General features: G+C 36.2%; 1 protein-coding gene across 4 annotated transcripts in view; it reads left to right on the plus strand.

Annotated features, from left to right (window-relative positions):
• Window positions 1-21,980, plus strand: part of LOC139984272 (uncharacterized) — a 57,249-nt gene that overhangs the window by 12,568 nt on the left and 22,701 nt on the right. For all 4 annotated transcript variants that reach the window (XM_071998112.1, XM_071998111.1, XM_071998113.1 and 1 more), the window contains exons 2-5: window positions 4,424-4,493; window positions 8,478-8,693; window positions 9,766-10,069; window positions 13,581-13,720. In XM_071998112.1, coding sequence (XP_071854213.1) covers window positions 8,610-8,693; window positions 9,766-10,069; window positions 13,581-13,720 — 528 coding nt within the window. In that variant the 5' untranslated portion in view covers window positions 4,424-4,493; window positions 8,478-8,609. The remainder of the gene's footprint in view (window positions 1-4,423; window positions 4,494-8,477; window positions 8,694-9,765; window positions 10,070-13,580; window positions 13,721-21,980) is intronic.

Here is a 21,980-nt window from a genome sequence, read left to right on the forward strand (position 1 = left end):
ACTGTAGTTGCCTGTACTCATACTGTGGTTGCCTGTTCACCGTTAGCTTAGGTGATCGTTTAATAATGTTTCAATCATAGTTCATCCTTTAATACACAGAGCCAGCAATCTACTAACTATTCAGAAAATAATGACTATGTACAGATTCAACATTACCAGATAGGCAGTTCACTACAATGTCTGCACATTACTTAAATTGCATATGCACTGTACAGTATGTAGGCCTCCAACTTTGCCTCTGGCTCTTCTGCTCTCAAGCTTGTCTCTGTGGGACAGGAGTTGCTATACCTGTAAATTGTTAGAAAGTCTTAACCACAGCTGCAATTTTTTGGACAATTTATGGGTATTTGAAAGTGGGTGATGGGGGGAGGGGAGGCATTGGGAATGGAGATAAATAGTTTTATTCTCTTTAAGGTCTGATAGAGTATGAATGGTTGATGTGTATAAACAGGATGAATCAGATGCTTGGAAAGCTAAACCTGTGAATAAATGTAAAGTGTGTAAAAGTAAGTTGGCCTGATGTTTCGATCCTAGTTCAGGATCTTCTTCAGAGGCTAAATGACAAGTAACAGTAACAGAAGGGACAAAAACACGCACAGAATACAGACAGGTTAATGAGCATGGTGAACACAATGAAATAGATGTAAGGGGATTAGTAGACAAGTGATGGAGAGAAGAAAGCAACAGGGGAAGAGAAGAGGTAGGAGATAAACAGTGGAGGGACAAAGAGAGCATTAAAGGAATGGAGTAGGGAAAAAACTGGAGAAGGACAAAGACAGAAAGGTTTGGAGAAAAAAAGGGGTGGAAGAGAGCTGTGAGAAGAGGAGTGAGGGGGGGGGGAGGGAACAAGGGAACTATGAATAAATGTATAGTGTGATTAAATCACTGTTTTGAAAAGAAATGAGAGAAGTACTTTATAGTCCTGTAGGCTGTACAGTATTATATAAAGTTTGCTATCCTATCAGAGCTAGTATAGGTTGGCCTTGATTTAAATGGAGTCGGGACGATAGGCATGTTAGCAGATACCGTAGATCTGTGCCAATACCATAAATCATGCATATCATGTGGTACAATACAAATACATTTAAGAAGGTAATGTACCTCATATAACCATGTATCAGATTTACAAAACAACACAAACTAGCTTTAATTTTGAATGTCAGAATCAAAAATATCAATGTGCTTTAATGACAGTGACAGCATGAAATGAAAGTCCATATTTTGTATTCCAAACCAAATTCTAGCAAAACTTAAAGTTATTCTTTGTAGAACTTTGTAACAGTATGTTAACTAGTGTTTAATTTTTCGGGCTTAAAAAACATCAGAATTTAAGTATTAAAATTAGATAAGAATAATGCATTAGGAGCCACCCCATATATTTAGCTAAGAGCAATGCAAAAAACTACCTAATAGCTGCATATTATGTGAGATTGGCCGTTGAATCCTGCATGGGTGCTGCTTTAAATTAGTGTCAGTAAAACGAACACAGATAGTGACCTAGCTATACTGTACAATAGTTAGTCACAGGGTCGTGGTAAGTCTGTATTTAAGCCACTTGTGCAATAAGAGTGCAAGTGCTAAAAATATCCACTGTAGCTTAAAATCAAGTTCATAACTGGCATTATTTTTTTCAAATTTGCCTAATAGGAACAGGCCCAATAATCATTGCTGGATAGTAAGGGAGTAATAAGGGGCTATCGTTACATACGGAAATCATGTGATGTTTGTACTGACTAATATTGTTACCAGACTGTGTCATACATTTGTTTTATGTTCTTAGAAAAATACAACTGCCTTACTTAAGTAGTCTTTGCTTCTGGCAATTTAGGCAAAATATTATATGAGGCATTTAGCCAATAAATAGCCTGAATCACGAGGCCTGTGTCGCACGGCACATTCTATGACAACGGACTGTTAGTCTCATCTTTCATACATGTTCTATAAAGAGGAGAATGAAAAGTCTCTGGTGTGTCACTGCGGATATTGGATACCACGGTTAATCCTCAGAAAAATTGGATATTGATATTCTAACTTTATTAGAATTATATGGAAATGTGGTGTACATGTTTAGAGTTGTTTTCAGAAACTGAAATTTCAACCTTGTCCCTTCTCAGACTTACAGAATTGTTATTTCAAAATGAAAATGAATCGTAAGGTAGACAATGTTTGTTTGACAAAATAGGTAATATACTCTGGTTTCATTGAGCTTCTAAGAATACAATGTTCCTCTTTTATCAGCCAAGAAATAAATTTTCACTCAGACTATATCCTTGCAGCTGCCGAATAAGAAGACAGAGGTCTTCATAAAGTAAGTCGAGTGCAGTCTCGAATAGAACGCTGAAGAAAGAATAAGACAGTTGAATCATTTACATCTCGTTACTCTTTAAGAGATCTATGGATGGCTGACTTCCAGAGGAAAACCTGGAATGATGACTGATGTTTTAATGCTTTCTGGAGAGTGGGAGGTATAAATTACTGAAAAAGATCTTTGACTCAACAAATATTTTTTTTTGGTGGGGGGGGGATGGTTCTCTCCTCTTCTATCTTTTGTTACTTTGTCTGTCTTCTTTTGCATAATTAATTTATAAAGCATGTTTGCGCGATACCCGGAGCAAACTGCAGCAAGTATAAAGAGTGATGAGTTTAGAACACGAGAGGAAGATGTGTTGCACATATTACAACTACAGGATTGGTCTGTGCGGTAAAGTGCATCACATTGGTGTGATAGACAGCCTCTAAATTCATTTTGCATCGTGATTAATTTAAATCAAATGAGTTGGAACACAAAGAACTTCCTCTCAAAGGACAGGAAATTAAAATGTCAGATGTTGATTCCAGGAGTATCTATAGGGGGATATAAATACCTGTATATGCATTCCAAATTACTCTTTTCATTCTTTTGCTGTTGATGGATAGATAGCCTGTACTGTAACCACAAAGAGTCTTGACCAGTAAGAAAAGAATAAAACCCTATTGTTCATTTTGGGACTGATTAAACTTTACTCCTGATGTTTTCAGAGCATGGAGGTGGTCAGAGAGAGTACAGGCACACCTGGAGCGTGATATGAAATCTTTAGAAGCTGTCATTTTGGTGGTTTAGTACTTACGGTTCAGAGCTGCGTGACGTTTTCAGAGATTATCTCATGTTTATTGAGCCGATGTTTGGGCCAATCTCAATGTGATAACACTGTACAGTACCTTTGTACGTAATCATCAAACTACTAGGGAAATGCCCAAAGTAGGTTGGACATTTCACATGAAGTTAAACATGCTTTCTATCAAGAGCTTAGTTTGATCATAGAAACAACTTTCTTCAAACTGCTAGATAATGCCCTATTTGGGTTGAACATTTCCAAACAAGTAAACAAATCTAGCAGTTTTGATTTTACTTACAATAGCGTATTTCTATTTAAAGGCATTGAAGACTTGCCACAAACAGCGTGCCGCCATCTTTAAAAAGTTAACTTCCCGTTGCTTGCAAGTGAAGTTTTTCTCTTGTCGCTACAAAATGCAGACAGTAATGAAACGTGATACCTTGTTATCTTTAGCTGGACCTGAGGTGTCCATCGCTGTATCGTTTGTACACTGTGCTGTGGGTACTGACCGCAGCTGAATGTACTGACTGTACACTAGTGTCTAACTACCGACGGTAGCAAGCTGTGTGTATTTTCTGGGATCGATGGTGGTGTCTAACACTTCTGTTACACCTCATTCGAAACTAAGTCAGATTACCGGCATTAGAAGTTTCTTTTTGCGCAAGTTTTCACACCCTTTAAACGAACCTAGACTAATTTGTTTTTAAATCCAGGATAATCCATTTTAGTCCTGGGTCCCTGATCAGCAATGTAGATTGTAAACTTTCTTTTATATATATTCCCTTTAAAATTTGAAATTTAAATGAAGACCATCCATTTTTCCTGGAATTTGAAGGTATTATTTTGATTGGAAAAAGGTGATAAGAAATAACGAATCTGAGTAGGCCCACTGCCGTATGAATGAAACGATCATGCAAAACTTTAAGCCAGTAGAAACTCAATTTCTTACTGTTATGGTATCCTTTAGCTATCTCCTGAGACTCCTAATGACCACTTTGGGAGTATCTTGTTTCTTGTACAATGAACCGGTCCCAGTTTGAGCAGTTGATAATGATAAATTTAGGCCATTTTTGTTGATAAATTGATTTTGCTGTAGGGCATGGATCTGAATAGATCTCCAAATTAAACCATGTACATGTTTATCAAGTCTGTTAACCAGTGGTGGGTTCATGTACATAACCTGTATACTGTATGCATATATGTACAAAATGCAAGTTGAAGACAATTTTGGACGTGTTTTATTTTATGTTTGCTTTATTTTGGTTACATATTTATCAGTTTTCTTTATTCACTTTATCTACTTTTTTTTTTTCTTTCTTTAATCACAGAGAAAATGAAGCACTTCCACTTCAGTTGTAGTTACAGCTCACACATGGAGTGATGAAAGGAGCACATACTGTGAGTTAATTTTTCCATCTCCAGTAGGAATAGTAATGTATTGTAAAGGGGGGGGTGGGGGGAGGAGGAGAGTGGGGAAAGGGATGAAGCAAGTGTAAATCATGAGAGATGACAAATAGGATCCTTAGACTTGGGTGAGCTATCATTTACCTTTGATTAGTACTGTGATTGCCCTTCGAACTTCCTGTATTAAAATGAGAATTTCTGTGATACTATTTAAATTTTTGAAATTTAGTCCAGTGTTATACCAGTCATCAGTCTTACATCATCCAATTAAAGCTTAAATTTGTATTGTGGGTGGTGATCACAAATTCGGTATTTTGGATGTAGATATTTGTTGATAAGTATGACATATCTATGGATATGTGTGGATATGTATGGATGTATATATATATATATCTGGATATGAATAATATATGAGTAGATACAGTATGTGGATATTTCTTTCCTTCATCAATTAATTTGGCTAGTAACATATTGGATATGAGGACTGTTTTATTGGGTTTGTTGGGATCCAAGGGTATCCATATAAATGTGTACCGTATCATATATTTTGTTCTCTTTCCCACAATCGATTTCGCAATATATATGTCCAGCCGCTCCTAGTGTCATCTAGGACCGCACAAAGCTCTGAGCTCCCCTGCTGCACTTGTTAATGTTACTAAGGCCAATGTCTGTGTGGATAAGACATGTATACACTTACCTGTACATAAAGTTAACCTCAGTATCTTATCTCTGACAAAGTTCTCATTTTCCAAACAACTCACAGGAAACAGAAAGAAACACATCTCAAGCAGTACAAATGGAAAGTGTGTCATTTAATATATATACTGCTAGCAAAATAATAATTTCTCATTTTTAGTCTATTTCCCAGCAAAATAAAAATGTGATTCATGGCATGATTCATTGTAAAGTTACATTTTATTTGTTAACTTAATTTACTGTGAATGCGCGGCTATTCATCGTCTAGGCTGATATTGGGAACAAAAAGTGACATATGTCACGAGACATACAGTATGGCGGATATTGTCATATCAAAACAGCACCGTTGTATTTGTTACGGAACAGACGTGCAGATGTATTCCAGTATGTTAAATCTATACTAATACTCAGATATCAGGAAATAATTTATCCAGTAAACTCATGGCAAAATGAAATTGCATTTAAGTCGATTAATAGTTTTGTTTTACACAGAACACAGTTAATTTGATGATGAGGGACAGAAGCCATAACACCTGCTACACAAACTTGTTCGACACTAAATTATTCTCTGGACATACAGTACATGCATGTGTACACTGTGTACTGTAAGGTCAGGAATGTCATACTGTACAATGAATATCCAATTACCATCCATGGTTGTTTGCAGTGTGCTACTACTGTACATGTCTAAATATGTGACCAGCATACATGAAGGCAGTGCATACTAAAAACATCATGGCTGTCCACCTGGGCAAGATATGAATTACCAGGCAATAATTCATTACATGCAGATTAATGGTAATGATCTAATAACGAGGTTTCGTCAAATTTCTTTCTGAAGGTCGACTCTTTTTTCGCTAGTTTTCATTGGATGATGCAGAGAAGAGGTTTCTAGCTGTGTAATGACTTCTCTTAATGAGATGTGGATGTTTACTATTTAAAAGGAAAAAAAAAAAAAAAATTAGATTTTTTTTTTCTAAGGTCATCTTTTTTTGTGATAACTATGTGTACAGTATATAAGGCCTATGAATGTATTCGTCAGTAAGACTTGCACTATCATGTCTACAAGTAACGTGACAGACATTTGAAATATTTGACACTCAAAAAAGACAGTCTATTGTGGAGACAAGTAAAATTTATACAGACATGATCCTGCTGTACATAGTTAAGATTAGTTCAGTAAATTCCCAAGGGAATTAGGAAGCCAAAAGAAGCTCATTTTGAAACCCTATCCATGCAATGATCTTGTACGAACACCGGATTATACCAAGCCTTCTCTATTCGATAAGTGTTCAGAAATTTACAAAGCAGCAGGGGCTTCATTGTAGCACCCATTCCTGAGACCGCCATCTAACGTCCCCATCCTGTGGATGAGCGTGTACCTCAGCATCTGACCACTTTCTCAAATACTGAGGATGGTGAAGATGTACCAATTCATCATCACTGCAGTGCAGAGCTATGGTAGAAAATGTTGTTTAAAAACCATTGAAAGAACAGAACCAATGCTTGTAGAACAGGGTCACATACCCTATATTTTAAAGGTGTCCAACTGTTGCCATGTTTACCAGTGCTAGATACTGCAGATCAGACCCTGTGCTCGGTGTTCAGCTCGTTAAAATAAGTTAAATTAATTGACCAGTGAGGCTGTGCTTTGTATCAGACCCCTCACTTAAGATCAGCGAACAGAGGGTTGGGTCCCTTGGACGTGAAGAAATTACCCCAAAAAATAAAAAGTCATGTGTTCTTCAGCTCTACAGCAAATTTCTTTCTCTGAGAGGAAAAAAGAAAGAAAAAAAGTTAAAACACTGCTTATAAATGCAGGTAAGACAGTTGCTGTATGTAGGTAAAGTACATAGAAAAGTAATAATTTAGCTGGTATTGCTTCAGAAAATGCCATGCTAAATGAGCAAATCGCTAACTTGCATGATGCAAATGCAAAGATGCGTGTATCAGGTTTTGAACTGCACACAGTGCACAGGAACCATACTGTTTATATTAGACAAAGTTCAGAGCCTCAAAACGGGTACGCAAAATTACGACACTAAATTACAATATAAATTACAACACTAAATTGCAACACTAAAGTACAACTCTTAATTACAACGCTTAATTAGAACGCTAAAGTACAACACTTAATTACAACACTTAATTAGAACACTAAATTACAACACTGAAGTACAACAGTTAATTAGAACACTAAATTACAACACTAAAGTACAACTCTTAATTACAACGCTTAATTAGAACACTAAAGTACAACACTTAATTACAACACTTAATTAGAACACTAAATTACAACACCCTAATTACATCGCTAAATTACAACACTAAATTACAACACTAAATTGCAACACTAAAGTACAACTCTTAATTACAACGCTTAATTAGAACGCTAAAGTACAACACTTAATTACAACACTTAATTAGAACACTAAATTACAACACTGAAGTACAACAGTTAATTAGAACACTAAATTACAACACTAAAGTACAACTCTTAATTACAACGCTTAATTAGAACACTAAAGTACAACACTTAATTACAACACTTAATTAGAACACTAAATTACAACACCCTAATTACATCGCTAAATTACAACACTAAATTACAACACTAAATTGCAACACTATAGTACAACTCTTAATTACAACGCTTAATTAGAACACTAAAGTACAACTCTTAATTACAACGCTTAATTAGAACACTAAAGTACAACTCTTAATTACAACACTTAATTAGAACACTAAATTACAACTCTTAATTACAACACTTAATTAGAACACTAAATTACAACACTGAAGTACAACAGTTAATTAGAACACTAAAGTACAACACTTAATTACAACACTTAATTAGAACACTAAATTACAACACTGAAGTACAACAGTTAATTAGAACACTAAATTACAACACTAAATTACCACATTAAATTACAACACTACTGTAAATTACAACACTTAATTGCAACAGTAAGTTACAACTCTAATTTACAACGCTAATTTACAACACTTAAATACAACAATTAATTACAACAATAACTTAAAACACTAAATCACAACACTAGATTACAACACTAGATTACAACACTAAATTACAACACTAAATTATTCCCTGTTAGTTCTGTTCATATGTAGCAATTAAGTACATGATTGCAAATTGCAAATATATTTATGTAACCAGCATTATCATCGAATCGTCCGAAACTGTCGCAACGAAGAAATGTCAGATGCAAAGAAAGTTCTTTACTTAAACTGTGTCTTCCTTTGTCTCTTCATTTCTAGATTTCCTTTCCAAAGCTCTCAACTTGTATTCAACCAAGGTGCAATAATAATATTCCATCCTCTATTACGCACCCTCTATCGAGGGGGGGTCTCCTTCAACACCTTGTCATCTATCCTCAAGGATAAGCCGTCATGCAGCCCGAGATGAACAACCACCCTGGCGAGTATGTAGATGTTGGCAATATAGTCAGGTCCGGCTACCTCAAGAAACTCAAGGTGAGACACAAAGGGTTTGAAGACTCGCGCAAAAAGAAACCTCTAATGCCGGTAATCTGACCTAGTTTCGAATGAGGTGTAACAGAAGTCTTAGACACCACCATCGATCCCAGAAAATACACACACAGCTTGCTACCGTCGGTTATTAGACACTAGTGTACAGTCAGTACATACAGCTACAGTCAATACCCACAACACAGTGTACATAGCAGCGATGGAAATCTCATGTCTAGATAAAAGATAACAAGGTAGTATATCACGTTTCATTACTGTCTGAATTTTGTAGCGACAAGAAGAAAACTTCACTTGCAAGCAACAGAAAGTTAAACTTTTTCAGAGTGCGGCACGCGGTTTGGGGCGAGTCTTCAATGCCTTTTTAAAAGCAAGCTCTTTGATATTATAAGTTTGATGTATGTTGTGGTTTTCTTTAGAAGGGAGAAGTAGAATTTTCATTTATTAGTTTCCATAGCACTACTTTCAGTTTCTTCATTTCAAATCTACTGTATCGCACTTGAAATAAAGCCAAAAATGTCAATATTTTTTGTAAATTTTTGCACTGTGCAAGTTACATGTGATTAATGCTACTTAAAACATAAACACTTGTCTGGGCTGCCAAATCATTTATTAACTAAAATACTGGCTCATTAACTGAATGACTGCTCATTAACAAAACTGCTTGCTCTTTGACTAAATTACTGCTCAGTTAGCTAATGAACTAATTAACTTGCTCGTTAAACTTCCTCACAAAAAGAAAAGAAACTTTAAAGAAGATTGGTGAGTGTCTTAGGTTTGAGTAATTTTGATAGCAAAATGCAGAGTCTTCTTGTTAAAAAGTAGTTTGTATTGTATTTTAAGTTTGAGTCATTACAGTACTGGGTACTGTATAGGTTGGGTAAAATTGCAAACAAACGATATACATGGTTGGGTTTCTCATTTAATTAAGACTATTTTACAAACATGCTGACTTCAAGGTAACTCTTAATCAAATGTCTAGCATTTCCAATATTCCCACGTTCAACGAACTAACATTGTTTTTTTATGATTTATTTTATCTGTTTCTCTCCTACCGCAGACCATGAGAAAGAAATTCTTTGTTATTTGGGGAGCCACCAACACAACCTCAGCTCGTTTGGAGTACTACGACAACGAGAAGAAGTTTCGCCTGGGTTTAGAGGCCAAGAAGTCCATCCTGCTGTCAACGTGTTTCAATATAAACAGGAAGTCCGATATGAAGAATAAATATGTAATAGCTCTCTACACCCGAGACGATTACTTTGCGATCGTCACTGAAGATGAAGAGCAGCAGAACGAATGGTTGAGGGTGTTGCTGGAGCAACAGAGGGCCAGTGGAGATGGGAGACCTATCCCTCATTTTGGTGAGTAACTTCTCTAACCAAATTGTGAGTTTTGCTGCGCTCCTCTCGTACCTGTCTTGACTCTACTGTGGTAGTTTCCGATCTACCCAGCCTATTTTCCCATCTATCCAGCCTCTTTTCCCATCTACCTAGCCTACAGTATTTTCCCATCGAAGAAAAATATCTCCTTAAAGATATGTTTTTCCTGGTTTTTGTCAGTTTGTTGGAGTGCAATGAACCAGCATTGTTCCTTGGAGTGTCATAAATTACTTTCAACAGATGGAAATTTGACAGAAATTAATAGCCCTAAGGAAGAAGAAAGTTATTAATATCATAAAAACAAATGGTCACTGCGTCAGATTGTGATACTATGGTTTATTGTATTTTCACCAAAAGTTGTGAAAGTAAATAGAAAAAAAAAAGAAATTTAAAGAAATCTCATTTGCAGTGAATTTAGAATGAATGCTGAGTATACTATCAAACTTTTTGAAATGGAGAATAGGTTCCCAGAATTTTGTACTTTGTTGATGTACAGTAATGTGTGTTACATGAGAATGGCAAGGCAGCCTGAATGTACATTATACTATGACACAAGGTGCCTTTTATGTTTGCCCTGCTCAACAGATGGCAGTGGTTGTTGACGTCAGTTGCCTTTCACATTCCATTAAAGCTGGTCTTTCCATCAGTTAGTGTTAAGTTTTCATACTAAAATCTACCATCACAATGAAATTCTCAGGTCTGACAAATCAAGGTTAATGAATTATTGAACAGAAGTATTTTTTTTTCCAAAATGTTGATTATATACCAGAGGATTAATCAGCTTGAATACAGATGGTGCAAATTAAAAGAGAGAGAGAGACTTTGACATTTGACTAAAAGTTGCATGACTAGTTTTCTCTTTGTATTATAAGTTGCAATGTTGGTATTTCTGTCAAATTCTTCCTTTGATCTATTTTTTTAACTCTATGTCAGAAATTTCTCAGAAACCTTTTTTTTTTTTTGTGGAAAACATTTTTTTTTCTTTAGGGCTTTGTGTATTTGAGTAATTGCCTGAAAGAATTTTAACAATTATCAGAAAAAGATAAAATATCTGGAACAACTTTGTTTGCAAGACAAGGTAATCTTTAGATTAAATATGAGAGACATCTTTTTGAAGAACAACTCCCTCAAACAGCTAAGAAAAATTTGGTTCCGTTTGGGAGATACATCCTTGCTTAAAATTCATGTCACTTTTTTAAATCTGTGAAGTCATAATGCTAAGTTCTAGTAGGATTAGAAAAAGGGCAGGCATTTTTGGCCGTAAAAACGTCAGATTTCCTATAGGCACCAAGGCCAGTTGGAAGGGCACCGTCGGCCATGGCCGTCGTGGCCGCTGTGAAATTTGAGGCCTGTAATTACTGACAGTTTATAAACTTCCAAATTGTAATTAAAATCCAATACAAAAAGTGCAACTTTGACTCTGTAGATATGACTTTAATTATACTCAGCAGATCGTATTTTAATTCTGTTAAAGAGAATGTTTGCAAACTTGTCGAACAAGATACAGTACAGTACATCACAAGTTTGTTGTATTCCAGAAGTCACAGTACACTCACATAGTTGTGTTTTAAAAGCTTCTCTGTTTACCGAGCTGTTCACTTGTCAACAACATGTCACCCACACTCGAAAAGAATCGCCCATCGGCAGAACAATGCTTTTAAGAAGAAGTACTTTGATTCTGTTTTGTGAACATTTTTAGCTTTTCATGCCCGAAGAAATTTGCATCCATCTCCGTCCTACGTAAGAATCACAAAATATTCACGTGTGAGAACAATCTAGATCAAAAGAATTTTAAGTAACTCTCCCCCCGCACTTCAACAATTTGGTTTTTCTTTTGTTCGCTAAAACAAGAGCCTTGTTGATCGATGCAGATGTGTGACAGGAACTGATTTCATCTGATATTATTTAAATCTTATTTTAAAGCGGAAAAAGCAAATCCCACCATTGCCTGAAATTATGTCTTGCAGCTTGATAAAGACAATTTAAAAATTTGGTCCAGGAATGATTATAAATTTGGGCATTAGTAAATTACAAAGTCTAAGATTAAGAGGAAATTATATTTTGTTCATTTTATTTGTTTTTTCACAACATATACAAAAAAATGTAGCGAATACAGAGAGTTATGGAATGTGAAAGGAAGTGTATCAAGAAACCCTTGTGGGCTTATCTAGTGATACACTCACTGTACATAGAGTACACAAATAACTTACAAAAAGAATGAAGAAAAGGAACTACTGTAAGAAAAAGAGAAGAAAATGAAAAGAAGGAAAGAGGAACCTCAATCTCAGTATAAGTTGAAGTAAAATCTCTTTAAGTTGTATATATTTTACAGTACTGTGGTTCATTTTAACCTGGAACAAATTTAGATTGATAAACACTCAGTTTTGAATATGAAGCTTGTCCTGTGCTGTTCTTAAGTTTATTTGTGTTTAATATTTTATATATTTCGTATTATCTTTCTGGAATTGATTTTGCTCTTTGTTCTTCTGGGATTTATTGAGCTTCCAAATATGTGCTTACTGTAATGTGTACAGTAGCTGTTAGTCCATCTACAGTATGTTGTATAGGACTATTCATCACACAGTGTACTCCAATTCCACAGAGTACTCCAATTCCATAGAGTACTCCAATTCCATTGAGGCTCTAGTTTGTCTATCTATGTTGTACCTATTCATTACATACAGTATGCCAATTCCATAGAGAACTCTAGTTCTAGTACTCCAATTCCACAGAGTATTCCAATTCCATTGAGGCTCTAGTTTGTCTTTTTGTTATGAGTCTATTCATCAAACAGTTTACTCCAATTCCACAGAGTACTCCAATTCCATAGAGTACTCTAGTTTGTCTATGTTTTATGAGTCTATTTATCAAATAGTGTACTCCAATTCCACAGAGTACTCCAATTCCACAGAGTACACCAATTCTAGTGTATTCTTGTTTGTATGTTTTATGAGTCTATTCCATCAAACAGTTTACTCCATTCCATAGAGTACTCCAATTCCATAGAGTACTCTAGTTTGTCTATCTATGTTGTATCTATTCATTACATACAGTATGCCAATTCCATAGAGAACTCTAGTTCTAGTTCTCTAATTCCACAGAGTACTCCAATTCCATAGAGTATTATGGAATGAATAGTTGTTTCTGTACATCATAACTGTATGTATTGTTTCTGTTAATTACAATTCCTATTTGTTGATCTATTGCATAGAGCATATCTGGCAGGTGACAGTGAATTCTACATCATAACTGTGTATATTGTTTCTGTTAATTACAATTCCTATTTGTTGATCTATTGCATAGAGCATATCTGGTAGGTGACAGTGAATTCTACATCATAACTGTGTATATATTGTTTCTGTTAATTACATTACTGTTTGTTGATCTATTGCATAGAGCATATCTGGTAGGTGACAGTGAAGTCTACATCATAACTGTGTATATATTGTTTATGTTAATTACGATTATTACTGTTTGTTGATCTATTGCATAGAGCATATCTGGCAGGTGACAGTGAAGTCTAAAGGCCTTGGATCCAGTCAGAACCTCAGCGGCAACTACAGGCTCTGTTTAACGGCAGGAACGATAAACTTGGTAAAGATGAATTCAGAAAATGGAGACTTGCAATTTCCTGTGAGTATAGAAGGCTTAAAACAACATTCTTAATGAATATTCATTGAGAAGAAGAAACCCTGTAGGCGCTAACTTTTGACCAACCTGCAATAATGTTTTGAAGATAACATTGTATCAACGTTGAGCAAAACTACAGTACTGATTTCGCTTAACTCCCGTTAAAATTCGTTAAAAGGAAAATAACCGAATTTCCACGTTTTGTCATCGAAATTCCCCGATTTTTATCGAAATTCCCCGAATTTTAACGATTGGTTATTTCAGTCATTTCCTTCGTGGAATTTTCAACGATACGTTGAAATTCTTTTTTAAACGAAATAGAAGGTCAATGTGTGGTTACGCGAAACGTCGGAAAACGAGCAACTTCGTTTATTAGTATTGATTAGACTTTGGAACAGTCGTTTGAAGGCAGGGATTTTCTCAAGAGCATTCCTGTACTTGCATGAGTAGTGACACTCAAAGAAACATGTAGTGAAACTGACGGGGGACGTTTTCTAACTGTGAACCCCAAACACAGTGACATAAGTCTTAACTTCGCCAGGACGTAAGAGAGAATGCAGTCAAAGCTATGTACCACGAGGCACCCTTCCAGATAAATTAGAGTGCTGTTTAACCATTTAAATAACAATGAATGGACATATAAACTTGGTTTACTTGCAGATTACGAAAAATAGTTATTTTTTAGAGATGTAAATTTGGTTTTTTATTAGAGTTGGAGTAGGAAACTTTGTTTCTGAGCGAAAACATGTAACTTGAAGCAAAATAAAGATGCCCCGCCCATTCTGCGAGGACGCTTCCATTTTTCAAAAAGGCGTTTTCTCTTTTTATTTTTTCTATTTTGTTTACTTTTAAACATGAAAATTATTTTAAAATATGTAAAGAACTTAGTAATGTACTGCAAACTATCTATAAAAACAGAAAAACGATGTTTTAGGTATGAATAATGTGTTTAATATAACTAAAGTAGTAGGCCAATAGTCATGAGCTCATGATGATAGTGTCGTCAATTCGTTTTCTCAGTTTATATTTGCGACATATCACCCGTGTACATCGATCAATGGCATGGTGAAAACCCCGTGTGAAAATATGTTGACCCCAAAAGACGCAAATGGCCGTTCTAGAAAGTACCGTCGTAACATTAACAACACAAGGCCAGTTTGCTCTCTCAGGTCCGCACGTGTACAGCCATTTTTTCACACATGATATTATGCTGTGCATGCATTGCGGGCGCGATTGCGGCAAACATAAAAGAAAATGAATGAAAATGAAAAACTTACGATATTTTTTCACAAATATTGATGCTTAGATAAGTGCTTCCTCACAATCAACGAGCCGCCCTAAAATTCGCTCCGCTTACGGAAAAACTTCTATATAAATAACAAATGGAAAAACCCGAGTTTTTACACACATAATTCCCACTGACATTGGTCACAGAACATAAGTAGGTCATTGACATTCGAACTTGGCAACTTGCCCAAGTTCATCGCACCATGGGAACGACACAACACATTGAACATGATGTTATATTCTCCCGCCATCTGGACGCCGAGTGTAATATGCAAATTATGAATGGTACTGCGCAGCGTGGTTAAATCTTAACCTATTGCGACACAAATTTTGGGAAGCTGTTGTTTGAAGTAACTTTTGTATCAAATGTAAGGTACTGTATCATGTATGTGACACAAGAGAAAGAAAATGAAATCGGAGGCTGCTCGAACCAGTTTCAGCTTGATTTTTACAACCCATCGCACAACACGTGCGTGCGTAATTTGTTTTCTTAACATGACTTTTAATGAGTAAGTAGGAAAGGTGTTTAAGTTTGCTAATTTATGCGAGTTTTTGTTTAAAATCTTGTGATTGATAGACAAATATATTGTTTTTTTTTCTTCAAAAGTTACGACGTTGCCGAAGGCCGAGTTATATAAATTCAGTGATCTGAACTTCTGAAGACCACGAATACTGATCATGTGTGTTAGGCAATTATTATTACACGAAAGGTTCGCAATATTATTGGGCCTAATTAGTAATTAACATACATTGATCGTTGTCTTGCTGCCTGAATTGCTACCTGCTGGAAAAGAAAATCTTAATTATTGTACTCATAACGTCCTATTTTCATTAAAAGTCCAGTAACGGTGCGTCGAAAAAGCCGCGATCGGGAAACGGCGTTTAAACGTTTAACCGACCGGCAGGCGATACGGTGAAACGGTTAGCGAAATATCTGATAGGTCACACCCTTATTTAAACACACACAACAAAACGCCCTTATTCAATGAAAATATACTGAAAACCATATCGCAAAAACACAAAATCGCTTATAACTCGAAAACGGAAGGAGACATCGACTTTTGTCGGCTGTATAGGGATTTCCTAAACCAAATTTTGATGCGCTCTATCCACCTGTGTCATTTACGAGCTTCTCTGACGTAAGCTGCAGTACGTAATTTCTCTGTACCAGTTCCGCGAAATTTATTTACGCAGTAAACATCGTTCATTATGTTTTCTTTCACAACGAATATTCAAAGTTGTGCTCCACACGCTTCACAGATATTGTTTTATGTCGTTCATTTTCAATTCTACTTTAAAATTACATTTTCGAACGATGCATTGCATGCCTTATCAAGCATTCCTGATTAGTAAAACTAAGGAAGGATATTCAAATATATATTATTTTCATTTGACATGATTTTATGAGTTGTTCCACTTGAAAAACGATGATAAAACCGAAAAACAAAACATTTACTTCTCATGTGACGCATACCGGGAGACTCATAAAAACTCCCCCTACTCATTAAAATAAACTTATACATGCCGTCAGGCCAGTTGAAAGCCGTCAGGCCAGTTGAAAGCCCTCCCCAGTAATGTTTGATCAGCTCTTCCCAATATACAATACTCAAATAAGCAATGAAAATATATTCATTTTCCACAGAAATCTACCCAACGTGGGCCCCAAGTCACTGCTTTATTTTCTTAGTAGTCATGGAAACAATTGTTTGCAACTCTCTTGCTGGCCAGGTGTTTTCAAGTTTTATTAATAGCACGACTTTTGATTGGTTCATTCAAGATAAACTTTCCATCCCTGCTGGATTGTTCTACTTATATATATATGAATGAATATTTGGTTTTCAATTAACTAAGTAACAGATAACATCCATTCCATTACGAACAGTAGGGGTAAAATAATGTTTGCTTCTAGAGGCAGCCAGCCATGAAGGTTCTGCAGTGCTAAACCCCCCACGAAGATAAATACTATGCTAATATATAAGGTAGGCGTGAATTTGACAAAGCCAAGTTTATGATTGGACTAAGCCTTTCAAAAAAGTTTGGTGGTGGGGATATCCAGGGTAGGGAATGCACATGTAAGCAGCATACTACAGGTGGCTCAGACCCAGGCTGCGACCTTACCAGGGCAGTCCATCTGCTTTCGCGGGCAACTTACAGTAACGGGTTAGGGGGAAAATAACAGTTTTTTTTTTTTTTTTTTTTTTGCGTGCATTGAAGTCGGGGAGATTTTTTGGACGGAATGCGCTCTCAGAAAAGTTTGAAAGTTCTGTAGTAAACGGTTCTGTAGTAAACGGTACTGTAGTACGTCAAGTAACAGGAATTTATTGGGAATAAAGATCTCTTTGATATCCAGCTACGACTGTTTCATTGTTGATATTTTTTTCTTGTTTTTTCTGACACTGCGTTCCTTGGTGAGTTAACTTAAACTTATCCTAGTTTAGTACTAGCCTATAACTTAAGAGTCATAGAATGTGCTTGTTACGATCGACCAAGACTAGTTTTTATTATCCTAGCCAAATCATTTTTCAAACACCTAGTACAGAACTTACTCCGTCTTATATACAATCACACTTTTGCAACGTTTGTAATATTCCTCGGCAACTTCTGGTAGAGTCTGAAAACGGCTGTAGTTACACTAAGGATTCTACGCAAGTCACAACCTTGATATGTCTAGAATTGCCTTTGCGGTTTTTGATCGCGATAACTTTCGTGGAAATTTCGTTGAAACTTCGTTGACAACCGTGCCCGCAGTAGTCTAAATCTTGTCAACGAAATTAACCGATTTTCAACTTTTTTTATCGATTTTTAACTTTTCTTATCGATCGTTGATTTTTTTTCAACGGGAGTTAAGCGAAATCAGTACTGTAATGTATTTTTCAAAGACGAAATCGTAAATCAGTTGCCATGAAAGGAGATATTTGCATTAAATATAAAATATTTATGGTATCTGTTTGGTTATTTCATGTTCACAGCAGTAGTAATACACCCACCCCCTCCCACACCCTCCCACATCCCCTCCCACCCACCCCATCACCACAGTTTAAGTGAGTCAATTAATTTTACAGTTGGATTGAGTCGTTACCTAGCGATTTTACTGATTCCAGTCAGCATAAAATTATCAGGATTTGTTACTTCATTGGTGAAGCAGCAAAATTGGCAACAATCTTTCAAACAATATCCTGCGAAAACAAAAAATCCCTTTTTACGTAAAGCACGTTATCTGCCGCGTTCATAGTACAACAGCTGGTGTTGTGTTTACTCTGTGGTCTAGTCATGCATGTTTATCAGCTGCTTGCATGGGCTGATGATAATATTGTTTAACAATTTATTTGATGGCTCTGTTTACGGACTCTGGCAGGAGATATTTGTCTTTGCAATTGTTTTTAAAATTGATGAAGATAGCAAATTTTTCTAGGTTTGACATGTTATGTCATGTTGGAGCATGTCGTGGGTTGGGAACTAATGGAACCTGGATGAGTGGGTCGGCGGTTCAGTCTTGTTACAAAACTTGAGACATGCTCATGAGAAATAAAAGAAGAACTATGTAATATATGTGAGCTAAACTTTGCACTATGAGTAAAGGAAAAATAATATGCAGTTAAAAAGAAAGAACATTATTGTAGCACTGGAAACCGTTTTGGCAACACTGTTTCTTCTATGAATGGCTTCGGTTTAGAACGGTGCCCTTCTGCTAATTCATCGTGCATGATGTCCTCACAGCTAATATATATAACCCTGGAAAGAAAAATTGTGATGGATTTTGTGTACCAGTATTGATAGCTATGATTTTTTTGTCTTTTATAAAAAACCTTACTATAGTTCCTACGCAACGAAACTGAGATACAGTTTTTGGTATGGCCTGCGCATGAGGACTTCTGTTAACAAACAAGGCTTTTTCGGACCAGGCGCATAGCAAGGAATTTGCCAAGGAAGGGCGAACTTAGGCAAATTATCAGAGCCGTAGATTTGGCATTGGGAACTATCTAAGTGTAGCGCCACCATGAGTTGGCGCGAAGTTGTTTGTTTTTGTTTGCTGATATTCCAGTCCCAAAGTAGCAGAGTGTCAAACAGTACAGATTATCAAGATAATTTTGTTTTGTTTCTATTGAACTGTCTATTGATTCATATCGGGATAAACTCTCGGAATAATTAACTATCAGACATGTGATCTTAATTAAACGGGAGACAACGAGATCTGTGAAATTCTTCTTCAGTCTCAGGCATCAAACTTCTCATAGGATATCAACAAATTTAATCAAACTGTTGTATAAGTGTTTGTCCGGACTTTTGAAATATAATCAAGATTCTTAAGTGGCCCCCTCATCCTGGCCCCCCCCCCAGCCTTTTTTGGAAAGTAAAAAGATGATGGGAGTTCATTAATATGTATTCTGTCAAGTTAATACTTGTGACAAGAGGTCATCTCAAATTCAGGTTACTCGCCTCTTCATTTCACCTCCTGCTGTTGAGATATTCTTAATTCTAAATTTAGATTAAGGCTAGAATATTCAATATATTGCTAATCATCATGGACTGTTTCAATTTACATGGATATTATTTCAAAACAACTTTTGCTAAAGGTAACAGAAATATGTAAAATTGTAGATTCCTGGGGCTGTATGAACTTCTTTGCTTGATTAAAAAGGAAATGATGTGTTGGTTGATGTCATTGGTGATATATACACATAAGGGATTAGAGGTAAATAATGTGCAGTAAGTGTGAAAAGCTGTTAAATTTGTTACATAGCATGAATTTAGTGGTGATTTTGAAGTGGTGTGGAATTGAATTGCTGGTAATAATTTGTAGTACCTGTACAACACAATGAGTGGCATTCCCCCTATGGTGTGAGTATGATGAGTACAATATGAGTACAGTATGAGTACCAATATGAGTACCATTATGAGTACCGGTGTGAGTACAAAGCTTGAAGTGTGAGTCTCAGTACTCAGTGTTGTAATACTTCCTATACTGGTTTTCAAAAAGTCCAGAGGATGAACAGAATGAATGTATGTTAGAATATCAGTACGAGTACAGATTGACGACAAGTTTTCTGCACTGTACAGTACAGTGCAGTTAGGTACAGTACAGTATAGTACAATACATGAACTACACTTCTGTTAGTACAGTAGATGTAGTACAGATCTGTACAGTACAGCACAGTACAATATATATGTATGTAGTTCAGTACAGTGCAGTACATTAGTACTGCACTGTACTGTAGTCAGTACATTACAGTACATGAATAAGGGGTTAATCAACGGTCTAGGGTGCGTTACTCACAGGATTAATGCACGATCGGGGGATAATGCAAGCGATGCACGAGGGCGGAGCCCAAGTGCATCCAGCGATAGCACAAACACCCGGAGTGCATTAATCATGTGAGTAACGCACGCTAGACTGTTGATTAACCCCGTTCATTCATACACTACCATTTGTGTGGGGGAAAAATCATAAGACAAAACATTTTTGGTTACATATTTAACCAAAGATTTATTAAAGTGATGCCCCGTAATTTTACCGTGCGTTACTCACAGGATTAACCACGGTCAGCTGACCTGAATGGACCAATAGGATTTAGGAATCTTTACTAAGTATGAATGAAGTACAGTTCATTACAGTACAGTACATAGTGTACTGTTCTGCACTGTACTGTATTGTAGTCAGTTCATTATAGTACACAGCAGTACATGTAGTACAGTATAGTACAGTAAAGTAGTACAGTGTACACAGTACAGTATAGAACAGTACTGTACTATAGACCAGAGCAGTACAGTACATTACAGTACTGTATAGTACAGACACCAAGGGTCTTTAATACTTGTTTAAATCTTGCATCACGCAGCTCTACAGACTGCTATAATGCTATCAGAGATATGAAGTCAAATATGGAACACTGTTAAATTTATGCAAGCTCTTTCTGTATATACCGGAATTAAGACTCAGTGACAGAAGAGACAAGTAAAATTAAATGCATCAGTCACCGCATCTAATCAAGCTCATTTATTTCCTTAGTCTAGATTTTGTTTCGGAGGAATGGTGTTTCAAATAATTGTCTATGTCTGTCTCTTAAAGGAGGAGTATTTTACATTTTAGGCACAATATGTGATATTCAAGCAGTCTATTAGGCAGACTAACTTTGGCTGTTGACCACACAAGATATTGTCTCTTGTGTGATCCTTGTAGGTTCCTTTGTTCTTGAACCTCATCGGATACCGTTCCTTTTCCAAGAGAGAACTTGGCTTAAACTTCTAAAAACTATGGCCAAATCTGGTGCAGACAAATGTTTTCACCACCTTAATCCATTAGAAATTATCCAGTTATGTGTGGATCTTACTTATGATGAAAGGGTACTTTGTAACATTACATTAAGTAGACAGTATCCAGAACACACTATCGTTGTCATCACTTTGAGAATTTAAGGACACAATTTGTAGCGAGACAGATTTACTGGGCGGGATAAACAACACTGTGATATTTAATCAAGCAACGTTTCTTTGTTGTTGCGATATCTGGAACCTCAGAATAAAACCATACACTTGTGTTTAGGTTACTTTGAATCTAAGATGAAAAATTGATCTTGGAAAATGGCAAAAAGGGGATGTGTTTATTTGATTTATTTACGATCTGTAAATCTTTTTTGCCCTGTTTCATGGAGAGCCTTGTTATGCCGCTTAAAGGTATAATCCATTGATAAATTAAAGAGAGTGTGATGTCTATTGTGTTAATGTTCATCTTCACATGAAAGTACTGGCTAAATCGTAACAGAGAGAGGATTAAGGTGCGAATGGTGATGTACTTTAGCCCGGTGTCAATGTTCATCTTCACATGTAAGTTTTGGCTAAATCATAACAGAAAGAGGATTAAAGTGCGATTGGTGATGTACTTTAGCCCGGTGTTAATGTTCATCTTCAAATGAAAGGTTTGGCTAAATCGAAACAGTGAGAGGACTAAGGTGCGAATGGTGATGTACTTTAGCCCGGT

The sequence above is a fragment of the Apostichopus japonicus genome, chromosome 17 (genome assembly GCF_037975245.1).
Source record: "Apostichopus japonicus isolate 1M-3 chromosome 17, ASM3797524v1, whole genome shotgun sequence".
Classification (NCBI taxonomy): domain Eukaryota; kingdom Metazoa; phylum Echinodermata; class Holothuroidea; order Aspidochirotida; family Stichopodidae; genus Apostichopus; species Apostichopus japonicus.